Source organism: Prunus persica, chromosome G1 (genome assembly GCF_000346465.2).
Source record: "Prunus persica cultivar Lovell chromosome G1, Prunus_persica_NCBIv2, whole genome shotgun sequence".
NCBI classification, from domain to species: domain Eukaryota; kingdom Viridiplantae; phylum Streptophyta; class Magnoliopsida; order Rosales; family Rosaceae; genus Prunus; species Prunus persica.
This window is the reverse complement of record NC_034009.1, coordinates 28,800,006-28,818,144: the sequence shown is the minus strand read 5'-3', so window position 1 is coordinate 28,818,144 and position 18,139 is coordinate 28,800,006. Positions and strand designations below refer to the sequence as shown.

The window sequence follows — 18,139 nt, the reverse complement described above, 5'->3', positions numbered from 1 at the left end:
TAAGAGCATTGCCTAGAGCATCGAAAGGATTGGTGGAAGAAGATGAGCCTGGAACCCCACAAGCTGCTCCACGAGTCATGAGCGCATGTATCGCCATGGTCGATGCTCTTCTTCTTCTTATTCCTCTTTAATCTACAACATAATTGTTATTAAATAAAAGATTTATAATAAAAAATTAAGTCGGCTGTTTCTCAAAATTGCAAAAGGGCAAAATCGTAATCCAATATAATTGTTGAATTGAAAAAATCGACAATCGATTTTTGGGTATGTTTATATACATTAAATAGTATAGGGTTTATTTACAGTTTTATGTCTAGGAAGGTGTATTTAACTAATTTTCTATTGAAGAAACCCATCTCCAACCATGCTCCTTATTCAACTCCTAAAATAAGGAGACCTCTAGGAACTTCTAAATCTAAGAAGAGAGAAATGACTCATAGTAACTCATTATAATTAAATGCTTCTTTATTTAATATTATTTTAAGCATTTATTTAAAGTAAATTATTTTTTATTGTTGTTTTTGTGTCTACAATTTATTCAAAAATTGAATTTAAAAATATTAAAAATATTAAAAATATTAAAAATATTAAAAATATTTATGACTCTTTAAATTAGAGAGTATGGTTGAAATTAAAATTTTATAAAGAGCTCTTAAAATAACTTTATAGTATTTTTAATTAAATTTTAACTAAAAACATAGAGCGCATGATGATTGATGCTTTTATTCCGCCCCGAAGCCCAAAGACAGAGAGATTCGAAGCGTTGCTCGTCTGCCAAACTCAGGGAGTCAGGTAACACAAATTTCTCCAAAATTTTGTTTGGTTAACGATAAAATTAATGGAAGTTTGGATATTTTCGACGTTAGCATTAAATACCCAAATTTTATTCCTCGAATTTCTTAGTAACCATTTGTTTTTCTTAAAGTGAATTTTTTTTTTGCGATCTTAGTAACCATCAGGGATCGGATCGCGAAGTTACAATCGTCGATACTTTTCTTACTTAGTTAGCTAATCTTTACTTAATTTCCGAATAGCAAGGTAATTAAAACCGTCAATAATTCACAAATTTGGGCGCTTCAATCCCTTGTGTGAAGGTTATTTTGAATTACGTTTGTTTGAATGCTGTATTCATTAGTTTATGTCTTCTTGCCCAGAAACTGTTTGTGAAAATGTTTCATTGGCAATATCTCAATTTGTTTTGTGCTTGTGAAGGCTAAGTGTTGTGCTACATTCTGTCGGTAGGGGTGACGATTACAAGTAAAAGAGGAGAGTTGCCATGATAGGAAGTGCTCGTGTTCGGCTGAACCGGTGGCAGCAGGCAGCCGTTGCGGTTGGCTCGGCTGTGGGCGCATTGCTGGACCCAAGAAGAGCTGACCTCATAGCAGCTCTTGGAGAGACAACTGGGAAGCCTGCATTTGAAAGAGTTCTTGAAAGAATGAAGAAGAGCCCTGAAGGCAGGGTAAAGCCTCTTGTCTACCACCTTGCTCAAATTATTCCTGTTGTTTCTGCCTAGCTATCTGCCTTGTGTTTTGTTAATGAGGGTGTTGGAGTTTTGGGTTTATTTTTGAGCCGGTAACATGTTCTTTGAAACTCTGCTTGTTTTGATAGAAAAGTGGCATGAACTGAGCATTTCGTGCCTATCTTAGCAAGGGAAATGACACATATTAGCTGCTAACGCTACTTAGATAATTACTTATGGAGAAAATTGCTACTTGGGTTATTGACGGTACACATCCTGGCAAATTGAAGTTATATTTTAGCCTTTCATGTAAAAATGGCAATATTGTTTTCCATGTTACTGACTGCTGAGTATTGAGTGCTATTGCTCTTAGTTTATATTTGTATGAAAGCTAATGGAAACATGGAAAACTACTACCACTCATAATGCTTTCGTATGATTACTTGTAATGAGCTTTTAATTAAGCTGATTCGTCATATGTAACTCACTGTTGTACTTTGTATTTACCAAATATCAAAATGGTATGGAATGAGTACTTCAAAAACATTATATGTTTGTTGTGCAGATAAAAAATGAAGCAATCTTTGTTTCTTGCAAATTCTATTTTCTCAACAGCTTCCTCTTGTTATTCTAACACCAATGCATTTCTTTTTTCACAGGCTGTACTATTGGAGCAACCCCGTGTAATATCTGTAAAAGTGGGTCATGCTTGGGATCTACCAGAAAACACATTTGGTGCGGCCTATGCAAAGTTCATGGGGTCCAGGAACTTCTCCCCAGATGATCGACCGCCAGTGCGGTTCATGGAAACGGACGAGCTTGCATACGTGGCCATGAGGGCTCGCGAGGTGCACGACTTCTGGCACACCCTTTTTGGCCTTCCAACGAACTTGATGGGTGAATCGGCACTCAAGGTAATAGAGTTTGAGCAAATGTACCTTCCCATGTGCCTGATGTCCGTTATAGGGGGGTCGGCCAGATTCAGTGAGAAGCAAAGAAAATTGTTCTTTCAACACTACTTTCCTTGGGCCATCCAAGCCGGAATGCAGTGCACAGATCTCATGTGTATATATTATGAGCAGCACTTTCATGAGGACTTGGAGGATGTTCGGAGAAAATGGGGCATAATTCCTGCTCCTGCTGTTCCTAAACAAACCCGAGCAGCTTAATCTGGTATGCGAGAGAAACTGTAGATTTCTTGAGCACATGAACTGGTTAAGAGACTTAATTTTGTTTGAACACATCGAGAATTACCGTATGATTTCAATCTGCAGAAATTGAATATCGTGGGACAAGATAACTCATGTAAATTATGTCCAGTCCTTGCCAGCACGTCTAATCATTTCATAGTTGGATCTTTTATTCCTGAGAAACCAATTTGATTTGTTGTATTGCCTCTGAAACTGGTTAGTCAAAATTGTATTTCCGTCACAAATAGTGGTTTTCTATTTTTTCCTTTCTTCTTATTTGTTTTATTATTTTATTTTTCTTTTATAACTTTTATAACTTCGATGTGAGAACTGGGAACACGAGAGACACGACGGATCACATGAGCCTGGCAACGCAAAAGAAAGGCATGACATTCAAAAAGAAAATTTAAATTTTACCGATTATCACCACCACTTGAATTTCAAAACAACAAAAATGACCACGTAAAGATGGCTAACAGAAATTAATCACTGGGAAAATAACAGAGAAAACACCAAATATGCACTAGGGAAATGCTGCTTTGTCCATGACAAGGAAATCTGTATCAGATGGTTTATGCGTCTAAAAAAGAGCACTCTTTGATTGAATGATCCCAACAACCACAACACCTATATTACATCACAGAATCCATAAAAGTCATAATTGTTTATATAAAGGATGGAAGGCATTGCCTCATCCAAAATAGAGGTTCCACAAAATTCAACAATGCTAAGGCATGTCTCAGTTGCCACCTGGTCCACCAAAGAGGTAATCCAGAGAAGAACCACCACCTGGGGCAGAGTGGACCTTAGTCGAGGGTCGATCCTGCACACAAGGAAAATCAATACCGACATAATAAAACACACAAAAAGACATTACAACCAACTGTGTTTTGAGCTGTAAAGACAAGTTTACGGAGGCACAATAAGTGATCAAACACCGGAACAAGCCCTATCTGTGTCAGTACTTAGGTGAAGTAAAGGTCGGGAAGCACAATCCAATCAGGCACAGGTTCACTACTACCTGTGTGCTACCCTTGAGGGAGGGAGAGAGGGAGAAGGTACAGGGGCAGGAAGGGGAGGAAAGACGGGTGAATCTTAAAATGTTAGATGGTGTAGATGAGAAATACTTCTAGGTTGAAACTTGAACCTTTTTACAACATGGGGAAGAATGTTTTACCAAATTAGCAAAATGCTGAGATATTTAAAGTTGTTAATCAAGACCCGCATTTTACATGTCATGTTCTATCCTATGAAAGAAATTGAAAAACACAAAAGAAAACAGAGAGCAACATTTTGATCTAACATTTAATAATAAAAAATGTATGAACACTGCATCTAAAATAGTATAGACAAGCAGGAAAACCATACCGTAATGAAGTTTCCAGTGTTCTGGCCATCTGCACGCATGTAGTTGTTTGAAGAAGTACTGTGGATGCCAGCAGGAATCTGCTTGGTGATATCTACTGGCTCAGGAGCAGGAGGAGGAGCAGTAGGTTTGGAAGCAGGCTCATTAGTCACAACCCTCCCTTCGTTTGGAATTGGTGCAGCTTGGGTGTTGTTTGCGGCCGGTTTTGGAGCCTCCCCACTCCCGAAAAGATAGCCCAAAGAACTCTGTCCCCCACCACTGCTAACTCCACGACCCATGTTCTCCAACTTGTTCTTAGATAACCCTACACTCTGTGTTACAAGTAGATAGTTAGAATAGATGTTTGGGAAAAAGAACAAACATTGCAAGATATTATACTATTGATTGCTACTGGAAGCCTCAAACATATACCATCAGTCATATGCCAGCAGGAAAATTTATCACAAGGACCTTATCACTATTTGCTTCAATGTCTTGAAATGCTTTGAAATCGAACAAGCCTATTGTTGATCCATTTTATAGAACAAAACATTTACAATAAATCCGGGAGAAAAGAAAAAAAAAATCTCTTAGTATCCGCATGGTAGGCTTCTGCCTTCATCAGAAAAAAAGGCTCAAGCATGGGGCGTTTGGTAGGCCAAACCATTCCAGCTCTCTTTATTTTTGAAAGTTTACTTCACTATTTAATACCCAAATGATCATTTCAGCTAAATTAGACACAAAGACGCATAATTCAGCAAAATGTACGCTCAAATCCACAAAGTTTTCCGTACAAAAAAGGGGAAAATAAACAGATCCACCATAAACTGCACAGCCAAGAAATCCCAAACCGAAGCAAGAGAAATGTCTCAATCACACACTTGAACAAAGCAACATATATAGATCTACCAAAAGAAATGAACCTCAACATGCTAATCAGTGCCGGGCCACAATTTCACCCACAAAATCAACCGAAGAAATATCAAATATTCATTATAAAAAAACACAGCGAGAAGAACAAGAGAAAGCATCAAATCAAAAACAGTGAAATCGATTAAAGGTAAGGAATTGAAAGCACAACCCAGTGATTGAAACACTGAAACCTAAATCCGAGATAAGAGGCAGAGATCTAGGGTTAGAGATAGGGCTGGGTAGGGTACCTGGTTGTTGGGATCAGATCTGGAGGGAAAGCTGTGAAGCAGAGGGAGTGAAAAACACTGTAACCTTAGTACTGAGACAGCAAAAGCTACGCCAAATCTATGCGTTATATATATGAGTACATACACTCACTGTTTTTCTATTTTTATTTTATTTTAATTCTTAAAAATTGAGTGTTCATTTATACGAAAAAAAAATCGTTTGTAACCAATTTAGATTTTCATTATAAATTTTCCTGAAATTTTGAATTTTGAAGCTTTTCACTTTCACCTTTTAAAATAAAAACGACATGGCGGGAGCAAAGGCAATAACCCAATTGTGAATGTAAGTGGGGAAGTAAAGTATTTTACCGTCGTTGAAAGTGATTAGTCTCTGCTTTCCGCCCTTTGTTTATTAATAATTTTCACTTTTGTTTATTTTTTTTAATAGAATATTTAACAAGTTTACACATGTATTATTATCAAACTACTAACTGTTGATCTAGGCTTTTTTTAAAATGGGTAGTTGTGTTCCATAAAAATAGGATCTATTATATGAATTTTCTTTTAATTTTAATTTTTTTAGTATAAAAATGTGAATTTACCATATTATCATAATTTAATAATAATTTAAATTCTTAATGTTTACATTAACCAATGGCATTTTATAACATTTTGAATGTTTCACCATTCTCTGTGACAGGACCCGATCCAAATTTCGCTTTGGAATTCGAGTCAGACCCTGTGCGTGTCCGACACCTGGTGAATGTCGGGCACAAATGACTTATTTGCCCTTCTATACAAAACACGATAAAATAACAAGGTTGACTTCTACCGAAAAACCGGCAGAGTTTCTCTTGTAACTGGCTCAATACCAAAATATTTTTACCTGCCAAACAAGTACATATATATACAACCAACTGTCAGCATACGTATATATACATTCCAACAATTCAAGTGTCAATCTAGGGCAAAACATCAGAGCGACTACTAAGAATTTACAAAGGAGTGAATCTTTGTACAAAATACAGATCCTACATCAGAAGAAAGCCGCGGAAGATGGGAAGTGGCCCGGTAGTGGATTCCTGTGCACTTCTACTACCCGGGGGCGCAAAACAACAAAAAGGGTGAATGGACCCAAAACCAAAGTTTAGAAAATAGTATATGAACATACTAACCCCACTGTAAAAACAGTTATACAAACTAGCTTATTTTCCTTATTTCTGAAATCAATGCATGTAGATAAGTATATACATTTGAAAACAGTTTAAACTATCACCTAGGAATACCCTTATTTCCGTCAAATCCTTATATCCGTCAATTCCTTGCATCACCATGGGTGACACATACTCGCAGGTCTCAGTGACACGAAGTCAGTCCGAGCCGCAACTCGTAGGATTCAGGGGACCGTAGTCCACCTTTATCCGCATTACTCGCTCCACACGAGTTCGAATACCAAGGAACTCGTGGGGCAACTGTCAAGCATGCTGACGAAACCGAAGGCAACAAATATAATCCGAAGGCAATATTTAATCTCTGGATACAAGGTGATTTAGGAAAATATAAAATTTCTGAAGCATAAATAACTGTCTGTAACCTTTAAAAGTCTGCTGCCATTTATCTGACAATTAACTAGAATTTCTTTTCTTGAATTCTTTAAAGGAGATTTCACTCGGTAACATACAACATAAAATATTTAACAGAATAAAACAGTTTATGACTGAAACTGAACTGCTTAAATTTAAATTCGTTTATAAAAACAAAGAGTCCACTCACTGATAGTCTGAGCTCGTTGGACTTCTTGAAGGTCCCTCCTGCAGGTCAACTGGTGCCCGGGTGCCTGATTCAATGACCATAATATTCTATTAATACAAAGCTCCTAAAAGTACGTGCATCAATTTAAAGTGATCCATATGCCCATAACAGCTTTCCTTCCACGTGGGGTAGTTTAGCGGTATCTTAGGACTCAAAAAGCGCTAAAGTCCAACGTCAATCCGAAACCCCACGGGTCCATGACCTCACAATATGATCCGGAAGTCGCTAGAAGGTCCAATATATCTAGGACACATGTCCCGAGGGTATTGGTGTCAATCGGACGGTCGGATCGATCAAAATCCTGTAATCACATAATTGCTAAACCCTAGCCCTAGAGTTCGCGATTTCGGAGTATCCGGGACTTCGATTCAAAATCCGTCGAATCCTACACGTTTCTACAAGTATCTCAAATAATATACCTAAAATTGATTACGATCCAACGGCTCAACAGTATTGAACCCGATAATCGCACAATATGAAAAATCATTTCGAGGCTCAAACGGTATCCAAATTGAGATCCGCAAAGCCCTATGCGCTCGTGACAATCTAAGGATCGCATCAGGACACAGTGCCACTGCACCACCCTCACCCACGTGCCGTCGCATGCTCCGGCAGCGATGGGTGTCCAAAGCAATAACGCATCGCCGGAAAATCTCAAAATCAAGGCTCCAAACTCCTATCCTAGGTAGAACACCATATTTGGAACCACTTTTGTTCTTGGACCTACCCCAAAAACTAACCGGAAGTGGCCGAACACGGAGGCCGAAAACTGGCCGAATTCCAAATTGAAAACTGAGCTAGCTACGGTCCAATTCGATGCACACCTACCCAACCATGAGCTAGAGCATGGAAAATATGTAGAAATCCATACCTTACTCGACAAATTTGGAGGAGAATTGAAGGAGAACGAACGGGTTGAAGTTTTGACAAAATCGGCAGAATTTCTGCCGTTTCCGGCGATTGGTGTCACATCCCGGGATCTGCTCCGCCGTAGAACGATATTGTCCGCTTTGGGCGCCTCCTCTGCCCTCACGGTTTTGTTTCTGGGAGCTCACGAGCAACTTCCTAGTGGGTCACCCATCTTGGAATTGCTCTAGCCCCCAACTCGCTTAACTTCGGAGTTCCCATGACTCTGAAGCCAGTGAGCTCCCAAAAGGCCTCGTGCTAGATGGATGCGGGTGTGCACATATAAGGCACATCACCCCCTCTCCGTTGGTCGATATGGGATCTTACAATTCACCCCCCTTAAGGGCCCGACGTCCTCGTCGGCACACTCACACCACACGGCAGAGTTGCTCTGATACCAAATTGTCACATCCCGGGATTTGCTCCGCCGTAACACGATATTGTCCGCTTTGAGCGTCCCCCTCTGCCCTCACGGTTTTGTTTATGGGAGCTCACGAGCAACTTCCCAGTGGGTCACCCATCCTAGAATTGCTCTAGCTCCCAACTCGCTTAACTTCGGAGTTCCCATGACTCCGAAGCCAGTGAGCTCCCAAAAGACCTTGTGCTAGATGGATGCGGGTGTGCACATATAAGGCACATCACCCCCTCTCCGTTGGTCGATGTGGGATCTTACAACTGGCTAGCGGCTCGCGGCAGGAGTGAGCTGCGACGTGACGGCGGGGTCGGGCCGGTCAGGTTGGTACCGGTGTTGGGGATTGTGGTGGCCGGTAGTGGTGGTTCTGAAATCTGGAGGGCGTCGAACAGAAGAAAAACCAGAGAAGGAGGAGGACTCGCGGGGAGAGAGAAAGAGAGAGAGAGAGAGAGAGAGAGAAAGCTGAGGTTTTTTATACAAAATCTAATTTTTTAAATTACCATTTTGCCCCTCGTGATATTTTACTCGTATTTTCTTCGTTAAAGCTCCGATTCGAGTTCACTTCGTGTCTATGAACTCGTGTCGTCGTGCTCTACGCAACGGTGTATGTGGAATTGTCAAATTCCTTTTCGGTCAAAAAGTCAACTTTTTGTTCATAATTTAGTCCAAGGGCAAAATTGTCTTTCCGCATAATAAATTACTAATTATAAATGAATTTTAAGTTTGGGTCATTACACTCTGTCTTTTACTTTATATATAGATAGATAAATAATTCAGTCCTAATTACTTTTGAGTTGCATATAGGGAGGGAAACTTAAGATTTTTATTTTATTTTAAAATTTTAAAAATATAATACGAATAAGTTCAAATGTATTTAAAGTTTTAAACCAAACCACCACCAATAATAATGTGTTGATATACAATACAATACAATACAGGGTATTCTTTCCATTTTTGGGAGTATTTTAATCCTTAGGTAAGTAATTGGGATAAAATGTTATGCCAGTGAGGCATTTGATGTAATCCACCTGCTGGCACATTCCATTTGTAGGCCATGCATCATGTGTAAACCATAGTTACCAACTTACCAACTTACCATACACGTAAATAGGCCAAAAAATTATCTGTTACTGATTGGGCAAATTTAAACCTAAGCCTGCCAAAACATAAAATTCACATGATGCTTCTAAGCTACCCCTTGTTTTCAAGTAATTTACCATAAATATTTTTGCTGTTATAAATATTAGCTGGATGTACAGAAGTGAAGCACACAAAAATATATGTACACTTTCTATATGCGGTGACAGGAAAATAAACCTCAATACACTGAACACTTGACTTATTATGTGCTGCATTGTTGAACATGCTATATCTGGTGTAATGGCAGCTCAGCTCATGCCTAAATTGGAGGAATCTGGGATATCTCTACTAATATCCTGTGCAAAGCCTGTGGCCTTGAGAAGAAAGGTGCATGATCAGAGCCCTTAAGCCGGAAAACTTGTTCCGGAGGGTTTAATTCGATCATGGTCTCCTGTAGAGGAACGCTTATGGCATGATCTTCTTGAGTGACTATGAAGAACCGCCTGACAGAGCCGTAATTCGTGCCGGAAAGAGAGAGCTTCTCTGTCACTGGTGCAAAAGGGATTGGCCTCATGGACACTGATGCTAATGCAACATCCTGGTTTGGAAGGAACATAAATAAAAGCTTCAATATCAACACTGAATAAATTGTGACATTTTTTGAAAGCAGATCACGCCATGCTATAAGCTATATATACCTTTGCAGGACTTTGATTGAACAATAAGTCTTCAGCCAATTTTTTGTCAAGATTAATGGCTGTTGGAGGTTGATCCTTCCCATTGGCATACAAGAAAATCTGAGCCTGTCGCATCAGATCATTCGACCCCGTCTGCATTAACACGATAAACTAGTTCAATTTATGAAGAAGAGGAACATAAAATACTTGAATGCAATTATAATTGTTGTGCTGTTTTCTCTTATCTACTTTCCCCCTACCTGTTGAGCAAACAGATTGAGAGCACTTTGCCCACTAGCTAACATTGCTGCAGAAATGAATATGGCTTTTGCAATTTTTGATGGAAACAACTCCATTACATATGAGATACATGTGCCACCAAAGTCATGTCCAACCAGAATTACCTGCATTTTAGAGGATAAAAAAAAATTTATTTCCTAGTACATTAAAATTAATCATCTATCATATTCATATCACAGAGTCACAGAGAGAGAGAGAGAGAGAGAGAGAGCAGAAACCTTCTTCCCATCCCCAAGTTTCTCAAGGATGTCAGTGAGTGGCTTTACATATTGTGCAAGACTTGTAATGCTGTTGGTATCGAAGGAGTGAACTCCAGAACCTGTCAAGTCAACTGCATCAACTTTGAACCCACTTTCTTCTAAAAGTGTCATGCTTTTATACCAACACCAAGCACCAAAGCCACCTCCATGAACAAGGATGAAATGATTGGTTTCCAGACCATCAGTCTTTACATCCTATAAATGAAATAAACTTATATAAGTTCAAAACTGTCAAGGCAATTGAGCCAAAAAAAGAAGACTTATTTTGTTTGAAAATATGAAAATATGCAGAGTCAAATGTTGTTGCTCTGTAGTTAAACTATGAGATGTCATATCTTAGGTAAAGATATTTGCAGCATCCAATGTGGAATTTTGGACGCAAGCTTGGAACTGATCAAACTTATTTAACCAATCCTCAGAAGCTGAAATATTCAACCGTCCAACAAGACCAAACATGATGCCAAAATGTAGTTTACAGCAAATGCAAAACTAGCACAAAACAAAACATGTCATGGAAGGTGACATAATGTAGTTTAAATAGTATAACCCAGTTAACGTACGGTTCTGCCTAACTAAGCCGTACTGCAAATGCTCCAAGAATCAGACCCAAAAAAAAAATATTGCTCCAAGAATTGGTCCACGGCGTTGACCAACTCAGTACACTGTTCCTAAAGGTTCATTCAGAGAGAGAGAGAGAGAGAGAGAGAGAGAGAGAGAGAGAGGAGACTTTAATTGCTAGTATTCCAATTCCCAGCCTTAAATTTGGATCATATGATTCTTGATATGAGTGTAGATTGCTATAAACAGAGAAAATAATTTACCAGTCATTAGTTTCCCAAAATCCTTATATGAATGAGAATGAAATAACTTTGGATGAGGCTAAGTGCATATGCAAACATGTTCAAACCTGCTTATCAACAAGCTCTAGGGGCTGAAAGCTGACAGCATCCGAACGCAAACGTTGCCTAGAGCTGGAGCTTTTTGTAAAGCTCTGATTCTGTTGGCCAGGAGAGGGATAAACCACGGAAGTGGATCGGTTAAGCGGTATCGATGAAGCGTTCTTCTGGTGGTTCTGGAACAGCAGAACAGCCTCTATTGCTTGCTGTTGAAGCAGCAAATCATCCGCAAGCATCTCTTTCTTCTTGCTTGAACCGTTTGATCTTCTAGTGCTAGCAATGGAGGACAAGAAAGGTGAAGAGTATGGTGAGCGTTTGGACGGCTCTCTGTTGAAGTTGTTGTTGTTGTTGGGTTTCTTGTGTGATGGTGAGAAACATACCAATGAGTTCCCCATTTTCTTGCTTTCAGAGAATGAGAGAGAGCATCAGAGTCAGAATATGAAGCATTATTAATGTGATGGGAATGCTAATGTAGTAGATAGAGGAAACACAAAGTTTGACCAAGTTGTTGTTGTTGTTGTAGCTAGTATTAAAAAACTAGCTACAAGAGGTTTAATGTGGAAAACGAGAGAGAGAAGAAAAAATTACAAAAGGGTTTGTGTTTCAAATATACAAATGGAACTTTTGTGTAATTTATTAAAGTCAAAGAAAAGCGCTTTGAAATCAGAGGATTGATTGGAGTGGGGTTAATTCAATTCCCTTGTTAAAAAGCAAAACAGAAGAATTTATTCTTTTTGTTTTCTTCTTCTTCTGTCTAGCCATTTATTTTGACCAAATGGTCAGCTTCCGAAAGTCCCATAGCCAGAGGGGCCAATCACATTGTTTATAATTTGTTAGATTAGGAGCGATCATAATGGTTTGTACAAGTTTTATTTTGATACACAGCCGGAGGAAATCGAATCTAAAACTTAAAATGCAACAATAAATGCTTTTAATTATTTCAACAAGAAATCCTTGTATAATTTGTACAAATCAGAGCAACTCTACCTATTTACCGCTGACATTGCTCTTAGAAAAGCCCCTCATATTTGCTCGTGATAGTTGAATGAAGACTTTTCTTTTATTTATTGTTGTTTCCGGGCCTCTGTTTGCTTGACTTTTCAAATTTCTTTGTTTTTGGATTCTTCCAACTCAAGTCAAACTCCCATGTTGGATACTCGAAAGTTCAGACCAAACTCACATGATTGACCCAACCGTGAACCAGAATAAAAGAGTTTGTCCCACCCATGAGTAAATACTTTGTAGTAGCCTCATTGACCGTACAAAAATTCAAAAATCAATAATACTTAACACATAAGATAACAGAGTTCTATTAAAGAAACGATGCATAACTGAGAATAAATGTATTGGATTTATCAGTGTACGGATTCCTCCTGACTTGGTACAAGGCTATATCATTACCCCATCTATATCATCAACAGTTAATTGTATTCTCACTGAAACAAAGTAGAAATCCCAGAGAAAATAACCCGCATCCAACTTGGATTTAGTTAGATTAGATGCCTAGCTGTAGCAGCTTGTTTTCTAAACATAAGCAAAAGTGCTTCACGTCGTATTGCAATCGTGAAGCCATTACAGGATTTTCTTTCTTCCAAATGCTCCTAGTTGTGTATATCAATGGCTGGACACGATTAAGAAGCTTTTCAAAAATCTTCTAGTTCAAGCAGGCAACAGATGGACCCTCAAAACACATCATCACCAAGGTCCATATTTCGAGTAACTCTCATCATCAAGTCGCTTCTCTCAACATAAAACAGTAACTAGTTATGCCAGAATCAGACATCAAGGTCACCAGTCCTTTAACCACTGTCCTTGTTGCATGTCAGGATCAGGCATCGAAATAGGAGAGCCAGAGTAGAGCTTTCAAACAAGTTATATGACATTACATCCAAGGTGGAAAGTATCTTGTTCATACCTGCATGTAACATGGTACTTGTAAGAACTTAGTCCAGTCTAGTCCTCCCTAACAAACAAGGCCTTAAGGTTATATACTACCTATATCATCTATAGCCAAGACCGAAGAGAAGAAGATTAGAACTGGAGGTTTACAGATAATGAATCCAACAACAGCATTCCCAAATAATCCAATAAGCATACCTCTCCGCAGTACATTTAATTCTGCACGGCATAGAATTGAGGAGCAAGCTCAGTTAACCACAAATAATCGATCTTAGTTGTGTTGCGGATGTATTTACGATTAGTTTCGACTAGTTCATTGAAAATTAGGCACTCTGGTTTGTTCTTGAAAAACACTGAAGATGGGTGGATCGACACTATCTCACCGTTTGCTAAAGCCCTGTCATTTGGTTAGGTAAATGTGTGAGGTCGAGCATGACAAAAAGAGAGAATTAAATAATACACAAAAAAAGGGTGCAACTTTTGGAACCTAAAGAAACCAGCCAAAAAAATTTCAAAACATGTCAAGGTAAGATCAAGACCTGTATGATCCCTCAGGCTGCTTTAAAGCTGCATTGAGGAAGAAAGAAGCTGCAAGGCATCTGCAAAACTGAAGCACGTCGTCACCACAAGAGGCAACACGAAGACCCATTTGTTCAACATTTCGTCGAATTTGGCTGCAAAAAAACACCTATTAAATTTAGAGAAGCTAATTTATTGGATCTACACCATTAATAGACGCGCTGATCTTCCATAAGGGTGCAAAAAAACCTAGTGCGACTGTGTGAGACCAGCTGAAACATGTCCATAGCTCAACAAGGAATTGAAATAGCCAACCTGTGAATGTCACGAGCATGCCTCAGGGAGCGACTATCAATGAAATTTTCCTTGCACCATTTTCGGAAAGCTTTTTCACGCTTCTCTTTACTAAGACCTGATCTCTTTTCCAAGAACTCATTGGACGCTCTATATACATTAACCAAAGTGAGATGGTCTCCCTCTGGACTTGCAAAGGATTTCTTTGTAGTTCTCGACTGCCAACAGGAAGAAATATATAGCGCTTTTAAGTTAAAGTAATATTGTGAGATCATAAAAAGAGATAATAGTATAGTTTTATTCATATTACTAAAGCAACAGGATTAAGACCAAGAGTTCACCATATTGTGAGATCATAATGGAAATGGAGAATGAAAACTCAAGAATGGAATGTTAATCCACCATTGCATTACACCATTCACCAAATGACCCCCCATAATATCCATGCTTGACTTTTCTACTTCTACTCATTCAATCAAACGGCTTACCATCACCCTTATGCGAAAAAGATATTTTGACAAACAACTCATCAACTCACTTCTATTATACTTTCCATCTATATAACCTATGAGAAATTAACAAGGACAAAAAGGTAATGAATCATACACAAGTACCTCTTCTTTTTTGTCACGGGGACTATAAAATATAGATTCTACTGAGAGCATTGCAACAGTTATCAGCATCTCTTCCAGGCAATTGAATTCACTCGCTAGGATTAGAGCTTTTGAATAAATTGGGTCTAAGGGAAGGCAAGCCATTTGGCGTCCAACTGGATTTGATAATTTACAGTCATCTGTTAAAGCACCCAGCAGGAACAATTGCTCTAGTGATTTGACAATAGCCGACCTGTTCAAATGCGTAATAGATTCATGTATGATAAATTTCTTTGATAGATAATAAATCAATATTTATTAGAAGAACTAAACCAACTGCTTGACAAAAATCAATTAAAGCAGCCATTTGCTTTCTCATCATTAAAAAGAAACAAAAGACAAAACCTATCCAAAATCTTACCTTGTAGGCTTTTCTATGAAGTCAAATCCACTGATATCATCAACACCCAGGGCCTTAAGTTGCAAAATGATATTAGAGAGGTTGCACCGCTTGATCTCTGGCTTTGTTGAATCCTCAAATTTCCCAAATTGATCCTCTTGGTAGAGGCGGAAGCACTTCCCTGGTCCTTCTCGCCCTGCACGCCCACTGCACAATAAAATTATGTATCATAAAAAGTTATCTGTTCTTAAGCATCAGTTCAAGTATCAGGGTCATCAACTAAACGATATGATACTACACTGTTTAAAAGTGTTCACAACAGTGAGTTTCCAAAGAATTCTAACAGTTTGTATAACAATAAACGTAAATTGAATAACTTTATTATCTCTAAAATGATATTTGTATTTAAAGAATTCTTGTTAGATCCCCCAAAACTGGCCAGCCATGCCTACCTCCTTTGAAGAGCTTGTGCTTTTGAAATTGGAACAACAACCAAAGATTCCAACCCTTTGTTTGGGTCATAGTAACGTGCTTTTACTAACCCAGGATCTATAACGTACTTTATTCCAGATATTGTCACTGATGTCTCAGCAATATTCGTTGCCAATATTACCTAACAGAACAATGTAACACGATTAGATAGAAAGAAATGAATACACTGATGAATATATATCATAAACCTATTTCCAAAAATATGTATTGCTCTACACTAAACAATTTGTTATGCAACAATCACAATACATCTTCATGCTTCCTATTCATATAGGATAAATGTCTAAGCTAATGAACATCATTAAGTTACCTTACGAAATCCAGGAGGGGCTGGTGCAAAAACTCGCATTTGCTGTTCTGAAGGAAGAGATGAGAATATAGAAACAGCCACTAGTTTTTTACTGTTTTCTGGTAACTGTTTAAGTCTTTCTTTGACAAGTCTTTCTACAGATTCGATTTCTTCTTGACCCGTCAAGAATACAAGTATATCACCAGGGCCCTCCTCCAGATGAATCTAATAACACATACATACGTATATAAGAACACGTGTGTTATTTAGGAATCACCATTTAAGGTCTATTTTCTGGTTAAAGTGCTCAAAATAGATTCATAAGCTATACTGAGCATATTCTGTGCATGCCACAGGCTAAAGGGGCTATCATCCATAGCAAAAGCAAATGAACTCTACTCACTCATAGAAACTCAAACAGACTTGCAACTTGCAAGAAAAGTTTTGCTTGACACAAATACTGACAAAGAGCACTAAATACCTGAAATATGGTGGCTAACGAAGCATCTAGATAATCATTTTCAACATGAAGAGTATAAAATATATCCACAGGAAACTGTCGCCCTTGGATGTGAACAGCTCTGGCACCACTGAAGTACTCGGAGAAAATTCGTGCATCCAAGCTAGCAGACATGATAATTAACTTCAACGGGGTCCTTCCTTGGTATTGCTTGAGAAAATTGAGGCCCTGAGCACCGTTTTCTTTCAATTGTATGTCATTATTTGTTTTCTTGTTTTTAGTATTTTGGAGGTTATTGAGGGATTTTGACCTTGCATCTTGTACGCTTTTTAGCAATCCTAGCAACACATCAGTGTGGACAGTTCTCTCATGAGCTTCATCAACAATTATGACTGAATACCTAGAGAGATGTGGATCCAACAGTGCTTCCCTGAAAGTGCACCAACCATTACATAAGTTCAGACCTGAGAAGAGAGAGACTGGAGGACATTCGTGAATTATGAAAAAGCTTGATATGCACACATATCAAGTATCAACCACATTAATTTACTCTAGACGGACTCCAAAATGGTTTCACACACCAACCAGAAAGCAAATTTCTTGCTGAGAACCGTCTCTACATATGCCATAATTGATTGTAAAGTATGTTCATGAAGCTTCTAGATGAAAAATGCTAGAGAGCAAACATAACGCCTAACAAAGTTATAAATAGGTTTTACCTCAGTAGCAATCCATCTGTCATGTACTTGATCCTTGTCGAACTAGAGGTCATGTCCTCAAATCTGATGGAGTAACCAACCTTTTCACCCAAATTTACGCCACATTCCTCAGCAACCCGTTTTGCCACAGTCACGGCAGCCACACGCCTGGGTTGAGTTATCCCAATGAGTTTCCCATCCCCGCAAAACCCAGCATTGTACAAAAACTGAGGTAATTCTAAGGGGAAAAAAAAATACCATAGGGAAAACAACATCAAGTTGCAAGCTCAGAACTTCAAAATACTTTGCACAAAATACCTAACATGCTACAAAAATAAAAGGAAAAAGAAAAAAAGAGCATACGTGTTGTTTTTCCGCTTCCAGTTTCACCAACAATAATCAAAGTATCGTGCTTCTGAACCTCCTCAACCAGTCGTTTATCCACTGGTAATTAAACAACACCAATATTACATTCCTAAAATAAACAAAAAACGTAAACAGAACGATTATTTAAAGCAAGTAGTCTCAGTACCAGAAGCGATTGGAAGAGACTTCCTGTGCTGCGCAAGCGTTTGCCTCCTAAAACAAAATCGCACATTTTTAGCATGTCCTGAGTTTCTGAGCAACCAAACAGAAAGTAAGAAGCTAAAAGGTGCTTACTTGGAAAAGGCATCAAGCTTGCGATTACCATCGGACAAGTTTCCTTTCGGGCTTTTGGTAGAGCTGTTCAGCCGTCCTTGACCTTGAGCCATTGAAGCTCAGAAGGAGTTGTGGAAAATCGGTGAAGTTGCAGAACCGAATAAGAAGAAAGAAAGAAGAGGGCTGGGGTTTTACTGTAACCGTTAATCTTTTGGTCGAAGGGTTTTACCGGTTTAGTAACGTGAAGTGTAAAATTTTATTTTAGTGGGGTGGGATGGCCCAATAATAATCAATTTATGGGCTTTTAAAAACATTCGAGAATTCCATCAGTATATCCACATCTGCTAAAAATATTTCTAAAGTTTATTACTCGGAGTTAA

At 38.6% G+C, this 18,139-nt stretch overlaps 4 protein-coding genes across 7 annotated transcripts; 1 reads left to right on the top strand and 3 right to left on the bottom strand.

Annotated features, from left to right (window-relative positions):
- LOC18792294 (ubiquinone biosynthesis protein COQ4 homolog, mitochondrial) lies at positions 686 to 2,919 on the top strand. 3 transcript variants are annotated; one of them, XM_020570608.1, is made up of 4 exons: positions 728 to 792; positions 950 to 1,038; positions 1,243 to 1,459; positions 2,119 to 2,919. In XM_020570608.1, the coding sequence occupies exons 3-4, from the start codon at positions 1,277 to 1,279 to the stop codon at positions 2,626 to 2,628; spliced, it is 693 nt and encodes a 230-aa protein (XP_020426197.1). In that variant the 5' UTR covers positions 728 to 792; positions 950 to 1,038; positions 1,243 to 1,276; the 3' UTR covers positions 2,629 to 2,919. The 3 variants fall into 3 exon arrangements, with proteins under 3 accessions (XP_007227569.1, XP_007227570.1, XP_020426197.1); XM_007227507.2 differs by lacking the exon at positions 950 to 1,038 and having other exon boundaries at positions 686 to 792; XM_007227508.2 differs by lacking the exon at positions 950 to 1,038 and having other exon boundaries at positions 717 to 792; positions 1,213 to 1,459.
- LOC18789484 (protein SPIRAL1-like 1) lies at positions 3,132 to 5,295 on the bottom strand. The gene is made up of 3 exons (XM_020570612.1): positions 5,155 to 5,295; positions 4,018 to 4,326; positions 3,132 to 3,472 (listed from the first exon to the last, which is right to left on the bottom strand). Exons 2-3 carry the CDS (start codon positions 4,291 to 4,293, stop codon positions 3,389 to 3,391), a joined length of 360 nt encoding a protein of 119 aa, XP_020426201.1. The 5' UTR covers positions 4,294 to 4,326; positions 5,155 to 5,295; the 3' UTR covers positions 3,132 to 3,388.
- On the bottom strand, positions 9,436 to 11,927 carry LOC18793332 (putative methylesterase 11, chloroplastic). Its single transcript, XM_007222962.2, has 5 exons — positions 11,488 to 11,927; positions 10,539 to 10,775; positions 10,281 to 10,424; positions 10,042 to 10,173; positions 9,436 to 9,941 (listed from the first exon to the last, which is right to left on the bottom strand). Exons 1-5 carry the CDS (start codon positions 11,869 to 11,871, stop codon positions 9,663 to 9,665), a joined length of 1,176 nt encoding a protein of 391 aa, XP_007223024.1. The 5' UTR covers positions 11,872 to 11,927; the 3' UTR covers positions 9,436 to 9,662.
- On the bottom strand, positions 12,771 to 17,986 carry LOC18792827 (pre-mRNA-splicing factor ATP-dependent RNA helicase DEAH10). Of its 2 annotated transcripts, XM_020555136.1 has the most exons (14): positions 17,781 to 17,979; positions 17,653 to 17,699; positions 17,484 to 17,564; positions 17,142 to 17,358; positions 16,444 to 16,852; positions 15,984 to 16,187; positions 15,634 to 15,794; positions 15,203 to 15,388; positions 14,803 to 15,034; positions 14,210 to 14,406; positions 13,915 to 14,049; positions 13,759 to 13,772; positions 13,574 to 13,594; positions 12,771 to 13,391 (listed from the first exon to the last, which is right to left on the bottom strand). In XM_020555136.1, exons 1-14 carry the CDS (start codon positions 17,870 to 17,872, stop codon positions 13,276 to 13,278), a joined length of 2,112 nt encoding a protein of 703 aa, XP_020410725.1. In that variant the 5' UTR covers positions 17,873 to 17,979; the 3' UTR covers positions 12,771 to 13,275. The 2 variants fall into 2 exon arrangements, with proteins under 2 accessions (XP_020410725.1, XP_007226988.1); XM_007226926.2 differs by having other exon boundaries at positions 13,574 to 13,772; positions 17,781 to 17,986.

Coding starts and splice junctions, on each gene's coding strand:
- LOC18792294 (XM_007227507.2), top strand. CDS start 1,277: ATGATAGGAAGTGCTCGTGTTCGGCTGAACCGGTGGCAGCAGGCAGCC. Junction 1,460..2,118: donor AGAAGAGCCCTGAAGGCAGG/GTAAAGCCTCTT, acceptor CTTTTTTCACAG/GCTGTACTATTGGAGCAACC.
- LOC18789484 (XM_020570612.1), bottom strand. CDS start 4,293: ATGGGTCGTGGAGTTAGCAGTGGTGGGGGACAGAGTTCTTTGGGCTAT. Junction 3,473..4,017: donor ACACTGGAAACTTCATTACG/GTATGGTTTTCC, acceptor CCTTGTGTGCAG/GATCGACCCTCGACTAAGGT.
- LOC18793332 (XM_007222962.2), bottom strand. CDS start 11,871: ATGGGGAACTCATTGGTATGTTTCTCACCATCACACAAGAAACCCAAC. Junction 10,776..11,487: donor TAGAGCTTGTTGATAAGCAG/GTTTGAACATGT, acceptor TTTCATTTATAG/GATGTAAAGACTGATGGTCT. Junction 10,425..10,538: donor AACTTGGGGATGGGAAGAAG/GTTTCTGCTCTC, acceptor TCTAAAATGCAG/GTAATTCTGGTTGGACATGA.
- LOC18792827 (XM_007226926.2), bottom strand. CDS start 17,872: ATGGCTCAAGGTCAAGGACGGCTGAACAGCTCTACCAAAAGCCCGAAA. Junction 17,359..17,483: donor TGGAAGCGGAAAAACAACAC/GTATGCTCTTTT, acceptor TTTTCCCCTTAG/AATTACCTCAGTTTTTGTAC. Junction 14,407..14,802: donor CCCGTGACAAAAAAGAAGAG/GTACTTGTGTAT, acceptor TCCTGTTGGCAG/TCGAGAACTACAAAGAAATC.